The sequence below is a fragment of the Manacus candei genome, unplaced genomic scaffold (genome assembly GCF_025592945.1).
Source record: "Manacus candei isolate 608988 ecotype Guabito, Panama unplaced genomic scaffold, ASM2559294v1 h1tg000005l, whole genome shotgun sequence".
Classification (NCBI taxonomy): domain Eukaryota; kingdom Metazoa; phylum Chordata; class Aves; order Passeriformes; family Pipridae; genus Manacus; species Manacus candei.
Genome location: NW_026138053.1, coordinates 22,708,792 through 22,725,559, shown reverse-complemented (window position 1 = coordinate 22,725,559; position 16,768 = coordinate 22,708,792). Strand labels below are relative to the sequence as shown.

Here is a 16,768-nt window from a genome sequence, read left to right as displayed (position 1 = left end):
CACTGGCACTATTAAAAAGAAAAAGCTAATTAAAACAGAAACCAAGACTAAGCAGAATTTCTCATGTCCATCCTTTCAACAGCAGCCTCAACACTTTGGAGTGCAATGGAAAGAAGATGGTCCTTTTCCATTATATCCATACTTACTCCATTGCTAATAGCTCAGCAGAAGCCAGTCCATCCCCTCTGCCTCAGACTCCACCTACATTTAGGGCCTTCCTGCTCTTTTAAGAGCATTTAAGTGTCCCTTGGGAAAGCAGCACATCTTCCAGAACTGCAGCCACCTCAGTGCTGAGCCCTAAACCATTGCCTGACAAATCCTGACCTTTCATCTTTGCCATCTCAGTTCTCCCCTTAAACACCCACTACATTTAATTTACACTCGTCTCAAACCCCAGTGCTAAAGACTCAAAGGCAAAGCTTGCACAAATGCTGAATTTCAGTAGGCTGAGTCAACAAACTTGACCTCTTGGCATTAGGAGCTGTATGGTGACTTGTCAGCAGCTGTTGTGCTGTGTTAGCACTTTGAGATGACCTGCAAATGTGAGCCGAAGGTACTGACTTAAACTTTCTTGTTTAAGACCCAAGAAATCTGTATAAATGGGGCATCTGGCACACGATTTTCTTAGTATTAAGGCTGCAGACCTCCCTCAGACAGGACACCAAAGTGATGCATTTGCGAATTGCTTGAATCACTGTATCAAGAAAAGTTTCACAAATCACACAGATGGCTTAAAGAAACAAGTAACAGACAATATTTCTACCTACACTTTCTCAGCACACTACAAAATAAGTATCAAGCAATTCTACAGGGAGAAGCTGGGGTAAACAGCACATGTCTCTGTGCAAGAGAAAAAAAAAAGGATGAAAGACTTCCAAGTCAAGGAAAGAAAAAAAACCAGGAAGTGCACCTTGTGGAAGTACCAGTAGAACTTGCTGTAGATACAATTTTGGCAGCTGGTTCTTCTGAGCTGAACAGCCTTCCACAAAGGCCTACTTACAGTTCCAGGAGAATGGCATTTGAAAAGCAATTCTCCTCTCCCCATTAGAAACAAATACTAGGAAGCAGATATTTAACTGATGAATTCAGACTGACTCTAATATTAAATGGGGAATGCTTGTTGGAAGCAGGAACTTCAGTGATTTGTGTCCTGTCATTCCTGGGGTGACAAGCACCCAGAAGCCCCAGCCTTAGACCACAGCACTAGCTGCCATAGGTAAAAAAGAAAGGGACAAATTCCTGCTCCAAGAACTTTACAACCCATGGTGAACCAAACCACCCAGTCAGACCCTCTCTTAAATGAGAGAAAATATATTTTCTCATCAGCTTCCAATTCTCAGTTCACTTACTACCAAATAACATTTTCTTGAGGGTAAAAACCATTAAGAAGAGAGATTCCAAATGTCAATTTTCAACCTCCTAGCTCAGCCCAGAGGGGGATATCAAGTGCAAAGATGGTTGTGGGGCAGAAAGCATAAAAAGATGTGAGGCATTTCAGGATGTATCAGGTAGGTGTTGTATTAATCACCAACAGAAGTAAGGTTTCCAAAGCAGTGTAAGCTTTCATGGTATTCACTGAACAGCAATAAGGCCATGTTGAGGTTGAAGGTAGAACTGAGGAGGCAAACCATTTTAAAAGACTATACAAAGCTAGGGGAGAAAGCTCATCATAGATTCACTGTCGCATTCCCCTTGTTCCAAACAATATCTGGATCCACCATCTGCACTGGCTTTAGCACATGCCAAGTCCAACATATTTCAGAAAATGTCTTAGCAACGTCTTGCATCAGTGTTTCACACACTTAGGGCTCCAGAAAACAAGATCCTCTATTCCCACTCAGCAATCCTTAGAGCCAAATCCTGCTAAAAATTTAGTATATCTACCAGAGTGGCCTCTAGGTAGTATCAGCCAAAGAACACACAAGGAGCAATAAAAACTCCCTCCTTAGAACTCCAGCATACAACAGTGATCAAACTGGACTACCCTCTGCTCCTTCCAAACTCCTTATTGTCTCCATGGCTTTCCCCTACAGACAACAGAAAGTTTCCCTTGTAACCAGTGTACTCACGTGATCTTAACACAAGTTACAGACTGCCAAGCTGTAAGTCTAAAAATCAGTACTGCTCAGAGGTGGAGCTGATAAGGCTGGGAAAGTTCTGATTTGTTCAGACAATTAAAGTTACAAGTATCAAGCTTCATTTAAAAAATTATGTATATTTATATATATATACACACATGTATATATAGCTTGTATCTCCATCAGCTAAGCTCTGTGAAGGTGCTGCCTATTTTTCCTGGGTGCTCCTTCAAAATTACAAACATCACACAGTTTTCAGGGAGCTATTGAAGTTTTTTTTAAAGACCAGAAGACTCATTCAACATTTTAAAAGAACCTAGGAATAAATCCACTGGAAATCACATTATTTTAAATTTCCCTTTAATCCTGCATCTGACAAGATGATGAGAATGCTAAAAAGTTGGGATTAGTGAGGAAGTGCCTTGGCAGACAAATATGATGTAGCAACTTTTAGGCACAGCACATCATGATGTAAACAGCTTCACTGCCCCTGCTGGAATGTCTGTGTTAGATCAAAAGAAAACATACCTAGAAGTGCAGTGAGTTTGGGAAGCAAACCAACATGTACCATTTTACTTCTCAGGCCTGTGTCAAAGGAGAGGTTTAATAAGAGTCGAAGAGTGATATTCAGCAGGTCTTCATGTTCACAAGGTACCATTTTCACAAGTTTTTCAATAATATCCATTTCAACCTGTGTATCAAGAAAAAAAAATCCATAATCCACCCAAACTTTGTCTTCAATATAAAAGCCTTCTCAGCATGTTATATATTCACAAGCATGTGTATGCAAATACAAATCCAATTTGTAGCCATAATAGTGACTGTCAATGCATTTCCATCTGAAGTAGTTTTGCTTATGCCTTTGTGGTTCAAGTCTTCTAGATTGGGTTACTGGGAAATGTTGATTAAAAACGTTTTTTCAACCAAGCAGTTCAGATGTCTTGGAAATATTCCTCACAGTTGGAATACTGCAAGAATGTGGTGAAGACATCACTTGCAAAACTAGATTGGGGTGGGAGAACTCATTTAAATTTAAACACAAGCAACCCTGGAGCAACTGCCATTAGAGTCAAAGAGAGACCCAACTAAGAAAGACAGAAAATTGGCATCCAAAGAGAATCTGAGACTTTTCATTATGAATTTCAAATGAACCCCTAGACAGAAGTTTGCATGTGCTCTCAGAAGAGGCATGTTGCCCTGTGTGTTAATTTAATAAAAGCATGAAAGTCATCTTGAAACATGTATCACTCCCAAATTAAAAAGTGGAATCCAGGAACTGAGAAGTGGTATCAGTTCCTGAGATCATGTTCACTTTACCAGCCAGAAAAGACATCTGAGCATTGACTGGCAAGACTTCAGAAAGTTTTTATCGTGTTCTAAGCAACATTTCTCTGCTTTTTTTTTGACATAATCTTTTAATGCATTCATTTTTTGTTTCCCAGATCCTTCTTTGGCCAGAAGGAAGCACACAAAATTACTTTGCTTTCTTCAGACTTCTGCACGTATGTAACTGGTCTTCCAGTTATAAATACACACAGAATAACACTAAGAAAAGAAACTCAGCTCTCCCCAAACAGCACAGTGCAATAACCAAACAACTGACTGGATGGCTTTGATCAAAGACAATCAGATAGCAACAACTCCTACCTCACTGCTTTGACTTTAATATGGCACTTGAATACCACAGGAAAGAATGTACTATAAATACACATGGATTATTCAGTTTTACTCAGAATCAGGTGCTGCACAACTAATCTGTGTTCATTTGGCCTTTGACATCTTTGTACTATTGTCCAATATAAATATCAGAACACCTCCTCCTTCATTGGTAGCTTTCCTTAATAATACTGTGGAGAAAAATGTATCATCTTTATTATCCGTAAGGAATGCTCACACACCTGACCTAGAACATACAAACCTTTCCAAAACTATTAAAACTCTCTGCAATAAAATAAATTCAATGGAATGTAGAGAGTGGGCCAGCAAATCAGAGGGCTGCAGAGCTAATTCTTAATTTCTTAATACAGTCCCTTATATAAATAAGGGAGATACCTCTTGTCTGCAGTGTTCAGCGCACAGTTCCAGTAACAAAGCAATTAATTCACTATTCCTTTTAAACAGATCTTTTCATCTCACAATCCACATGTACCATTAATCTCAGATTACCTCTTGGATACAGAAAATTTATCATTTTCATGTAACGCCATTGGCATAAAGGCACAGAAGTGAAATCGTGTATCTATTAAAAGATCAGTAAAGGAGACACTTGGCTAGAGCTTAAAGTCACAAAAAAAATCATGCCAGAGTTTCAGAAGTGTAAGACTTCTCTAAAAAAAAGGCTTATGAAGAATACCACTGCCTCTGTTCTCAGAAATTGCTGGTAGTATGAAGGAACAGTTGAGAGGGTGCCTTTGAAGACCAAACTGACCTGGGAAACAAGTGAACTCATCCAGCAAGCTCCATAAGGACAACCACCTCTCTTTCCAAAACAACACATGGCAGAGACAATAATATGTTGTCAAAAAAGCATAATTTGGGGGCAAGATCATTGGTGTCACCACAAGTGGGGGTATTAGAAGACTATGTGGTGTTGGCTTCAAAATCTGGAATTTCATGTATCATGTTCTGTGTTTGGTATGACAGTTCTTCAAAAATGTTTGCCATGTGACATGACTGGACGTTGTGCTGGATAAACAGTGTTAGAGATATTTAGGGTGAAGACAGATGTCTCCCTCTTCCCTCCACCCACATGAAACTTTCAGAACCCCAACCCTTCCAGCATTGCAGCAGAGTGCCACAAGCCTTACCATATCATTTTTGTTCTCCATAAAAATGCTGAGTTTCTTCAGGAAAGTTACAACGAGGATAAGCAGCTCAAAATTATCCCGATCCAGTGCTTTCACCAGCATATGGACAATGTTCTTGTTTCTCATCTTCAGCTCAATGCGAGTGTCCTCAGCAAGGTTTAGGAGCAGGTAAATGGCAACTAACAAAGGTCAACATAAATCAGACCAAGAGATCAAAGACAACAGAAATAAACAAGTCTCTGTATACAAAGTAAGTGCTGAAAACAAGACCTTCAGCAGCATTCTGCTCCCTTCCCAACGTATTTTGAAGGAAACTACCAGGAATGCCTTTTATTCCTGTTTAGAAAGCATTAGTTCTAATAGTGGTTTTGAAAAAAATAAAAATTAGGATCACTAGAAGCTATTTTTTTTTATTACCATTCTGATAGGAATCATTAAAAAGCCCTTCTCAGGAAAGGTTTGCCACTCAGACAATCTCAGTCTAACATTAAGTGTATTTTAGTACAAAAACTGGAAACGAAATCCATTCAACTTGAGTCAGATACAGGCTAAGTTAGGAAAAGTCAAAAAACCCCAAATCAAACGTACAAAACCAAAATACTCAACTCCTGCCAAACTAACATCACGAGCAAAGAAAAGCTGAGTGGATCACTTTTGCTACTCTTCCTCTAAGACTGACAAACCACTTCTAAAACTGTTAGCATAGTGTCAAACAATCTGATTTAGTACTCATCTTCTCCCTGTTCTTTGGCAATGCTCTTTTCACATTCATCCCCACGTTCAGTATGTTTAAGGCATCCTCTTTATAAACAAGAATCCAATAGAATCCCTTAGCCACATTTACCAACAAAGAAATAATTTGCTATTTGGATTTGGTACCTCTGAGGAGCTGTTCCTGCTTGACAACCAGCCCTTTGTATTTCTTATAAGTTTTCTCATAGTCCTTTTTCAGGGTTTGATTTTCAGGATCTTCATCAAGTGAATTGCAGAAGTTAAGGAGTTTAAAGAAAAGTTACACAGTCCAGATGATTAATGTCCTCTGAAGTGTTACTGAATCAAGTAAAAAGCAAGAGATGTATGCAATAGCCAGTGTCAAGACACTACCTGAGCAACAGCCTGCTACACCTGTAATCTAGGGCATGATTTTTCTTTCCTTCTAGCCCTGGATGTATTACATCTCAATAGGCAGCACAAATGTTCCTAAGACATACTGCTGATAAAATAAAACATTATTTTTCTTGTGTTGCTTTTAGTAACTTCAGTTTAACCTCTTCAGGATGCCAAACTCCTCACTCGTGGTCTTTTTTGTATCTGCATTTATATTTTGCACTTTCTAGTAAATTCTACTGCAACAGAAGTTGCAGTATACTCATCTCATACAATCCAATACCAGTAATCAAGACAAATTAGAAGCCATCAAGCTACCCCAGAACATCAAAAGGATATCAGCTTTCTTCTTTTTAGCAAGTTCTTCCTGCCAAAGTTCATGTCTCTTCAGTTCATGGTCTATGATATTCATACACAGAGCTCCAATTTTGTAGTGTGTGATAATTCCATGAAATTGAGAAAAACTACATTGAAGAAATAACACTTGTGAGGAATAAATGCAAACAACCCCATTCCCGTTTTGACATCAGTGGTAGCAACGACCCAACACTGCAGCACATGAAGTATTAAAAAAGGCATTTACTGTTTGCCCCATTATAATACTTCTCTATTGGAAAATTTTTTTAAAACAAGAACAATTCCTGAAAACACCAATATTTTTTCTGACTTGTAGAAGGGCAAGGAACAGTTTGTTGTTCCAAGTCAAAATAAAAACGCATTCCAGTTTTCATGCGTAAAGGAAAATGTTTTCCAATCAGCCCTGCTTTCCACACTGTAAGTGCTTCAGAACACCCTCTACTCACCAGATCCACAGCAGAGATCTAAAATCAAGTTGCAATGCAAATTCCATTTGAGTTATTTCTAGGCAGGGTATGCTGAAACACTGGCATAGCTAACTAGGAGCAAGCACTCGCTTTGGTTTTGAATACCATTTCTGCCCTGTAGGAATGCTGATGGAAATCACAGGTGGCAGCTCAGCCACCTTTTATTTCTGACAGGAAACTATGGATCAGAATCCTTATTAGTTTCTTCCCAGCTCCCTCACACCCTGCCTGACCATGAGGGTTCTTTTTGCTGGAAGTGATAAAATTGAGGCACAAGTGTATTTTTGACTCAGCAATTTTTTTCCCTGTTTCAGTGAAGTTTTGCAGCACAGAAAACAAATGAAAAGCCACTAAGCAGAGCTAAGTTCCTTATGTCCCTATATACAGGGACTCTGCACTCACCTTGAAAAGCAGAAGAAAATATAAATTATGTTGGTAGCCAGTTCGATGCTTTGTTTCCAGTCTTCTCTCAGCACTCTGGCCAATGCACCCAGGGCAGTTTCTGAAGTGAAACAAGATTTAGATGAGCATCAGCATTTCACCTCCCTCCTTTTGTCTTGTGAGCCTCAGAATTTGAATACACCTTATTCTACACCTATCAGTTTTCTAGTGGAAGATTTTCACAGGTATCTCACTTTACCATGTACCACTGCTCACAAATTCTGTTTGGAGACAACACGAAAATAGGGAGTACCCTGGCTGGTCATCCTGTCACAAACCCTGAGAGATGGCAACAGACAAGGAAACTGCAACCAAACACTGAAGTCATCTGAGATACCACCAGCCTTCAGATCTTGTGGCCTCTGCCAGCTGTCTGTTCCATACTACATTGTATCCCCTGTCTGAAACACAATTTTCACTTTCAAATCCCCTTTACAGTCTACCTTGACAGACAGTATTTCTTATCCACCTTCCTATTTATTTTTTCCCTTGAATCAACTTCATATTATGTAACAATTCAGTTTATATTTCTTCTTGTCTTATTTCACCTCACTTTTCCATTCACCTTCCCCATCTAGTCCCTGTTCACACACACCACGTTACATGATCAGAATGAGAACAGCAGCAACTGGGAACATCAGGCACAAATATTTGCAACAACTCACTGGGGATAAGCCATTATTTGATGGCTCACCATTCCCCTCCCATTCCATCTTGCTTGCTGACACTGCAGGATGGGCATGTACTGAAGTCATCATTTACTTGAGGAATGAGAGGGTATAAGGGCTCAGCAAAAGAGACAAAAGGGGCAAGGAAAAAAAATTACAAAATTAACTTATGTCAGCAAGCAAATCCCCTTTTCAAAGCAAGTTTTCTGATCTACAGGATACAACAATACAGCCTCATCTCTAGCAGTAATGCCAGCTGAAGTTAATTTAGCATCAAAATAGCTAAGATGAGAAAAAACAGCTGAAGTTTATTGAGGGCAGGAAGACTTCAGTGTTAGGCCCATCTAAGAACAATCTGAGCAGCACACATTTGTAGAGATCCAACTGGGCTTTGACATGTATGGAGAAACAGAGCTTTTCAGACTAGAGAAAACCCAAACTAAAGGTGAACTACTTCTCCCTTGAAAAGAAAGCACCACAAAATTAACAGCACAATATTAAGAGACGTTACCACTGGGTTTTAAAATTACCATTTATAAGCAGCTCTTCCAAATTATCAGGATTCCTGGCCAGCTGCAGGATGAGGGCAGAGCCACGCACCTTGTCAGGAATGTCCTCATACAGTAGCTCAATGTACTCATCCATGTCATTGATATTGGCAACTTCATCAATCTGAAAGCAGTCACAAGCAAGGGTTTCACAGAGAGAGATGGCAATTCAACACCATCAATCACAGCGTTACTCAACCACGAGACAAAAGAGCCCACAGCTTGGAGTTAAGATCTTAGGAAAAAAATAAAATACAAGTTGAAAAAAACTCAACACATCCAGAATCACTGCCAATGAACACCAGGAAATCTGAGAAGATTTAATTACTAAAAACAAAGGATGCTCAGACACGACTCCCTGAGTCCTGTCCGACGTTCCAGACCCCACTCGCTGTCCCGCTGAGCGCTATACTTGGAGGGGCCAGTGTGCAAGTCAAATATTTTACCCTTTATGGAGATAATTTTTTTCCATTGTGCATTATTTCCAAACCAAGCTCTTTGTTTAAAAAACAAGAAGCAAAAAAACCCAAGAATTCAGCATTTCCTCTCCCCTTTTATAACTGCTTACTGACGCAGCACATGGGGTTTGCATTTCTCTTTTAACACCAATATTTACCTCTGTTCCTTCAAATGGGGGTGGATCTTTTGGCTTACTGGATTTCTCTTTCTTTTCTATAAAGAAAAAGACATGGATGCAGTTACATTACAACATTCACAGATGAAAAACATACCCAGTGTTCTGGTTAAATCATCTGGTTAAGCATCCTGGTTAAATCAAGCTGACCTGTCAGACTAACACAGGTATGTCAGGTTTCTGAAGCTGAACAGCCCACAGGGAGCAAAGCAGACCCTCAGATGAGTTTTGGCAACTCAGACTAAAGGATCACTTACAGCCCCCTCAGCTGGGGGGACCAAGGGTAATAAACCTCAGTGCAAGCCCAGAGTGACAACACTCACTTCCACACCGAGATACCTTGGCAGCTTTGATTTGCCTGTACCCTGTGATACACCAAGATATGCAGACAGAATAAAAGAGGGTAAACCACCCAAAGGAGTTACAATCAAAGCATACATAAAACATTAATTTTTCTTTTAAACTTGTCTCATAAAGATAAGAACCTGAGAACAAAGCTCACCATTTCATGGTTGCAAGAAATCATAGTTTGTAAGATAACCATAAGGTTGCACAGGATCTGATGTTAAATATGAAACTGTTCACTGAGGATAAAGTTTAAGGTATAAATAGGACCACCAAGATGCCAGGAACTTAAGATGACAAGATGACAGAAATACCCCAAGCTGTCTGCTACACTGTACCAAAGCTTTTCAGCTTTCAGTTCTCTGAAACTCTTCTCTCCAGCTTTACAGAACTGCAAATTCAGCCCAGGAATCCTATCTACCCTTGCAATAGGTGCTGACAGAGTTCTTCTAGGAAGATCCTCAAATAGTCCTTTGATGTCACTGTGAGTGCAGATTCAACATGAAGAAGCTGCACCAAATAGCAGAACCTGCACCTCTCAATCCTGCTAAAGCTGAAGGCAGCCTGTAAGAACCATCAATACTAAGTTTTACCAAAACAGTAAACTTTCATTGTTAAAAAGATCATTTCCTCAAATCTCATTGCAAGATGGTAATTTTTCCAAGTGTGATAAAACTATACACCTTCCTCACTGTCATTGTCTCCAGAGAACTCGGCCATCAAGCAAGTCAGGATCTCAGCCAGGAAAACCCCACCCAGTAGCTGCCCAAGGCTGAAGCACCCCAGCCCCAAGCTACTTTGTGCCTGTGTTATTTACCTTTTCCTGCTGAGGCATCTCTGCGGTTCTGCAGGTAGTAAAGCAGCTGTTCTACCTCCCCAAGTTTGGAGGGGTGAATGAGCTTGCACTCTTCAACCACCTTTCGAGCCAGGGAACCAATGTCTGTATTTGCATTAAGACTCTTCAGCCGAATGCTGCAACACAGACAAAAAAAAATTAAAAACTGAAAAGAGACTTATCTTCAGTTCTTTGATTATGTTTACACAGTCATGAATTTCTCAAAGCAGAAAGGATCCTGGTACACCTCATGCCTGTGCCTGTCTAAGTGGTGGCTCTCTGAACTCCAAATGGCAACTGACTGCCAAACAGATTTGACAGAGCATAACTGTCCATCAGCCTTCAAGTGCAACATTAAATGCAGCTGTCTGAACAGATCCCTTACAACCATCTCTAAACAGACACTAAAGACAGTAATTGATTTGCAATATACCCAAAAACAGTGCACAGGACCACAAAGGAGTACTGCACACAAAAACAAGTCCAAAATGAGAAACAGTTCTGGGTGTTGACTGCACAGGAAAGTTCCTTTGCAGTGCCTGGAGCCTCCCATAGCTCTGGTAGAGCTGCACCCAGGTCCACAAGCAGTGAGCAGTAAGAAATCTCTGTGGGCACTAACAATAGGATGGATCAAAAATGGAATTCCACCACATCACAGATGCAAGTTATGCTGATCCCTCTGAAAACAGATCAACACTTCCAGTATCTTTAAGAATTTGAGACAACTTAAGGATTCTCTTTTTTTCTTCAATTATTCTTCTTCTGTGCACTCACACAAGGTCTTGTCCAACCTTAATGATTCCATGATTCTAGAAAAAATCCAAACTTGCAGCTTGGAAACAAATATGATAATTCTCTGGGCTTTTTGCATGGTAAATGTTTTACTGCTCTTAAAAGAAAACACCAGGCAAAAATAAAATGCAGTTACTGCAGTGAATTCATTAGTGGGGAGGCAGATCAAAACAACAGGAGAGCAAACAGCTGCAGCATAAGGCTGGCAGGAAGTTCAACAGTATTACTTGCTCCAACAGGAACTATCATTTGAGCAGGAATCACTTCACTTTTCTCTGTCTCAAGTGCCGATCACGTAAAATGGGAGTAATCCCTTTTCTTTACAAAACACCTTAAAATACACGGGTGAAAACTAGTGTACAACATGTGTTTCAGATGTTAACCTTCCCAGGCACATGTTACTTTCTGGCTCTGAAACCCAGCACTAAGTTTTATAAAGATTAAAACCTACTATTTCTTAGAGGCGGTTGATAGTTTTGAGTTATTGAATCCATAACTGTGAAAGCCAGAAAAAACTATCAGATCTTGCTATGACCTTACATTTTCTGGCATTCCTTGCGTTCCCCCAGCATGGGGTCTCCCAACTCTCCCAGAATTGTTGCTTCCACTTCATAGTGGACAATGAGGGCTTTCTCTGATGGGTGCACATCTATGTTGCCTCCTTTTACCTTCCTGCCATAAAGAAAAAAAGAGGATTAGTTTAAATTTAAAGCTCAGAAAACACACCAGAAATCAGTAACAATGACCTGTCTCCTGTTCTATTCAGACACTAAACTCAAGCCCTGCTCTCCTTCCACTATATTTCATTTCACACCTCAGTACCAAAGCCTAGTGGCAGGGCACACTGCCTCTAGTGCATACAGACACATCCAAGTCACTGGTCAAGCCTCAGGCACAGAAATGAAGTTAAGAAAAGAAATCAAAGGTTTAACCTGTTCCACATTGCTCAGCTCTGTTAAGGAACTACAGTGAGGAAAAAAAATACATTTCATCGAGGAGGTGAATTTCCCAGTGGATTCCCCATTACCTTGTCAGTATTGACAAACCTTTGTCTAATGGCATTGATTTAGTGCAGTCATTTAAAAACAGATTTTTTTGGTCACTCTCTTGGCTAACTCCTAACAGTTTAAAATCTACCAAGATTGAATTACAAACTATTCAAATTTCAAATTAACTGTTCTCTCCTGAAGCACACACCTTCTTGCTCCTGTTCTTCACCTCCTTGTGTCTTTGCCAGGCTTGAATACAAGATCAACAGCTGCCATCAATCAGTATAAATCAAGCCTACCTGCCTTTCTCTAGCTACAGACATCTTGAAAAAGTATTCTCCAGGATATGGATGGGTATGTCAATGACAAAAGGGCCTGTCCTGCTCTCTCCTCCTTGCCAGCAACTCTTTATGCCACACAGAGATAGAAGAGCCCTGAGGACAGGGCATGCACAATAGGCCATAAAGATACACATTGTTCCTGGATTCAAGCAATGGCAGAACCACATCCAGAGAATACAGTTACAAATCTCTTCTTTGGTGGTAACACTGATACTTGTCCCTTTTCCACTTGGTATTGCCAATCCAGTCTGTTCAGTCACCCCATAAACAAGGCTGCTAAAACACTGCAGATTAAAAACACCTCTAAAATGCAGGTTTGGTTTTTGGAGTGGTGGTGGGGGTGTTTGTTTGCTTTGGGGTTTTGGGTTTTTCAGACAGAGCATGCCAATAAACAGAATTACAGGTGGCTTCACCCGCAGTTTTATCAGCATCCATGGGACAGCAGCAGGCTATGGCACAAATGAGACAGCAGCTAACTATGGAATTGGGTCAATCAGATCAGGGAAAACTACTTCAACCTCAAAGAGCTGGAAATGTTAGCAAATCCAGATGCAGCCTGCAGGGTAACCACTCTCATCAGAAAATGTTTGAAATGTGTGTCTCCATCCACCCAGCTACTAAGGAGGCCACTTTCCTTTATGCCAAAGACAACTGCAAAAAATACCTTTGTCTTGAGATACAGTTGCCCAAAAACCTCACAAACCACAGAAAGGTCTGCTGTGGGAAATGTCCAGTTCAACTACAAGGACATAAAGCTATAGGGCAAACAAATATATCTCACTGCTAAAGAGCAACATCTTCCACGAGATTGCAGCAGAACTCCATTATGACCTGAGATATTTTGAAGAACTGATTTTTTTTCCCTTTGACAGCACCTTGAAGCAGATGCTTCATTACAGTATGCTCTCTGTTTTCATGAGGTCCAAACTTGCATGGCAGAAAACTTACAGCAAATTCATTTCAAAAGAATCCAGCTCTCACTCCACACTCACAAATATATTTCTGATATATTCAGACCTACCAGGAGATCACAACTGCAACCACCCCTGACAGTCAAACCTCTGGTAAGTGACAGCTTAGCAATATTTACAGATATAAAGGAAAGGATGGGTAGAGAATAAGTGGGCCTGAAGGAGCCTGGCAGAGTTTTACAAGAAATAAGCTGAGCTAACAGCTCATCATTCCCAAAAGGATTAGATCTTCCCATGATTCCCCTGCTCCTGAGAGTCACCTTGGGGTTCAGCATGAGGGCTTGTCAAACCCTTTTAGACAATTCCAGCAATCCAACAGGACACTCTTCATGTTTTGGGCAGAAGTTTTTCAATGTGTGACAGTGCTTTACAGAAAAGGAATAATATTTCTTATCTATGATAAGGGATAAAGAGGAAGGAGTGAAACCTTCTCTTTTTGGCACCAGTAAACCACTGATGAGCTTAGCAAGGAGCAGAGCCTTAGCCTAAGACTGCTTAAACGGTTTTAGCATTTCCCATATTTAATTTTTTCCTTAAGAGGGACAGATGGATAAGCTGAGAAACTTACAGCTGCAGAGATTTTCTGCCCTCTCCCACTGACAAACACCCTCGCTGCTCAAGCTATTTCTGAGCTAATCAAGTCACAAATCAATACACATTCAAGTTCCCTCTCCAAAAAATCTTACCTTGTGAAATGCTTGAGGACCTACACTAAAATATACTACCCAGCCACTGAAGTTGTTTTTCATTTGGAAAACACCCCATTCAGACTGTCAGCATCACAAAAAAATATCTTTATTTATAGAAACAACCCCTCCTCCACCCTCAAATCAACAAACATTTACTTTACTGATTTTTTTTGCACATCCTAAGTCCGTAAGTCACTTCATAAAACATTTAAAAATGCAGACATTACTATAACTGGTAGAAGCAGCACTGCACCAGGGAGCTCTCATGCATATCAGCCCATCCTTTCACTTCACTGCTTGCTTTGTCAACAAGAACCCAGTTCTGTTCAAGGTTTAAAAGAGAAAGGCCTTTTCTACAGACAAAAGCTGCGTTAGCTGAGCTCACAGAATCAAAGATCAAGGGTTAATATCCTTTATTAACTAATTCCTTCAGAGGGAAAAAGCAACCCCAAACTATTCTAATTAAAGTGGGACAAATTGCACATGTGGGTAACGCTGAAAATGCAGTAACAAATCCCAGCAAGTCAGACTTGATGGGAGGGGGAGTGCTCATGGAGGATGACAAAGGGAAATAGGGATCAGAAGAGCACCAGACTTGCACACTAGCCCAGTCACAGCAGATATTTTTTGGTTTGTGCTCCCAGAAAAGAGAGAAAACTACACTTGTTGCAGGGATGACTACAAAACAAGGATTCCTCCAAAACCACAAAAGATGGCACAAACTGAACATGCAAGGCTAAAAACAGGCACTACTCTAAAGTTACATCTATTTACTTAATTAAAGGTGGACATTTGATTTTTCCTCATTACAGCAAACAAATGACAGAACTAATGTTCAAATATTATCAAGAGGTTTTTCCCCCCCACACCGTTTCTAATTATGTATCTTAATATGTGCCTTAAGAGGGGGGAAAAAAGCAAAACCTAGACAGCCTAAACAGCAACTTCTGCAAATACTAAGAACTGGAAAGGAAGTGTAAAAAAAAAAGAGAGAGCCAGGAACTCCACAGGATTCAAGAAGTGATGAAAATCACCTGCACGACCACAGGAAGTGACATTGCTCACATATCACGTCTGAACAGAGGCCTACATGGTCTGGCATCTTCTGGGATTTATTCACTTTTGCTCTGATAAAACTGACAGAGATCTAACAGTTGCCAGCTCAGGCCCTGTTATTTAGGCTGACTGGTCTCACTGCCAAATAGACAGATAAAGGCACCATTCATTCATCACCTCTTTAGCATCAAACCCAGATCATACACTTTATATACCATAGCTACCTCTCAGTTCCATCCTAATTCCCAAACTATTCTGTTCATCCCATCCTATTACCTCTCCCTCCCAATCTGCCAAGGCATGCTCCAACATCTCCTCCAAATCAGTTAATCTCTCCCAGCTGCTCCCTGAACCTGGCCTTACTGCCTGTTATCCCACCCCTGACCCAGCCACCTGCCCCATCCCAACCCTTAATACCCACAAACCCTCCCCACTCATCTCCTAATAGCATCTATTCTCCTCCCGGCTTGCTGCCACCTCAGTACACCCCAAATGTACAGCCTAAAATGCCACCACAGCCTTCCTCAAACCAGAGCATCCCTTCAAACTACCACCTTCCCTGAACCAGGACCCGTCTCACCACTCCTCCTACACTCCATAAACTTCACTCATCCCTAACCCAACCTCCCAGTCCTCACCCAAGTCTCCTGCCCACCACTCTGGGGCAGGCTGAGGGGGGGCTGCCTAAACAAATCTATCTCCCGTTCCCAAACCGAGCACCTTACACCTCACACCACAACCTCCAGCCAGTTTCTAAACCAGCCACTCTTCACCCCCAGTACCCTCCACCCACCTCATGACCTCCCCTCTCAAAACACACTCCGTACTCACCTCCTCACCCATAACCTCCCATCCATCCTCCAAGCCAGACCCCAGTGCCATCAGCAACACCTCTGCCACACACCCCATCACCTGCCCGCAGCCCAAGCCCTCACTCAGCCCCCACCAAAAAGCCTCAGCCCCACACGCCATCACCCCCCCCCACAGCCCCTTCTTGCCCCCCAACCCACCACGCCCCACTCACCCCCCCCCGCACAGGCTAAAACACCTTCAGTCCCACGCCCTCGGCTCCCTCGTACTCCCCCAACCACAAGCTCCCATCCGCCCCCTCGCAACACCCTGCGGCACCTGCGTCTCCCACCCCGTACCCGCACCGTGCACCGCCCCCTCCCAGCACAACCCGAGCCCCACGGTCCCCTTCCCAGCCCTCCCGCAGCACGCCCGGCCGCCCTCCGCGGTTACCTCTTGAGGTATCGGGCGTCCTCGCCCTGCATGGCGGCGGTGCGGGGGCCGTGAAGGGCCGTGGGGGGGCGGCCCGGGCAGGGCGCGGCCCCGCGCGCGGCGCTCGTTACCAGGGAGAGCGCGAGCCCCGCCCCGCCCCGCCCCGGCGCGCCCGCGCGCTCTGAGCACGCGCCGCCGACCCCGCGCGCACGCGCGCCGCTCCCCCTCTCCTCCTGTCCTCCCGCGTTAGCGCCCCCTGCAGGCGCGGGGGAGGCACAGCCCCCCCCCCTCACGGGCTCCGTTCTCTGCGGGCGACGCGAGGTGAACAGAAGGGGCTGTTTTCCCCCCAAAATATGCCCAAGAGTTACGTTTCTAAACTCGAGACGTTGAATTTCTGAGCATCAATACGATCAGCTGTCGTT

At 42.2% G+C, this 16,768-nt stretch overlaps 1 protein-coding gene across 2 annotated transcripts in view; it reads right to left on the bottom strand.

Annotated features, from left to right (window-relative positions):
* KIFAP3 (kinesin associated protein 3) overlaps positions 1-16,519 on the bottom strand; it is a 65,845-nt gene extending 49,326 nt beyond the window's left edge. For both annotated transcript variants that reach the window (XM_051806154.1, XM_051806145.1), the window contains exons 1-10: positions 16,368-16,519; positions 11,620-11,751; positions 10,270-10,424; positions 9,090-9,145; positions 8,456-8,597; positions 7,219-7,318; positions 6,332-6,456; positions 5,765-5,863; positions 4,886-5,064; positions 2,607-2,769 (exon numbers count right to left, since the gene is read on the bottom strand). In XM_051806154.1, the coding sequence (XP_051662114.1) occupies positions 2,607-2,769; positions 4,886-5,064; positions 5,765-5,863; positions 6,332-6,456; positions 7,219-7,318; positions 8,456-8,597; positions 9,090-9,145; positions 10,270-10,424; positions 11,620-11,751; positions 16,368-16,399 (1,183 nt within the window). In that variant the 5' untranslated portion in view covers positions 16,400-16,519. The remainder of the gene's footprint in view (positions 1-2,606; positions 2,770-4,885; positions 5,065-5,764; positions 5,864-6,331; positions 6,457-7,218; positions 7,319-8,455; positions 8,598-9,089; positions 9,146-10,269; positions 10,425-11,619; positions 11,752-16,367) is intronic.
* Between the last annotated feature and the right edge of the window lie 249 nt (positions 16,520-16,768).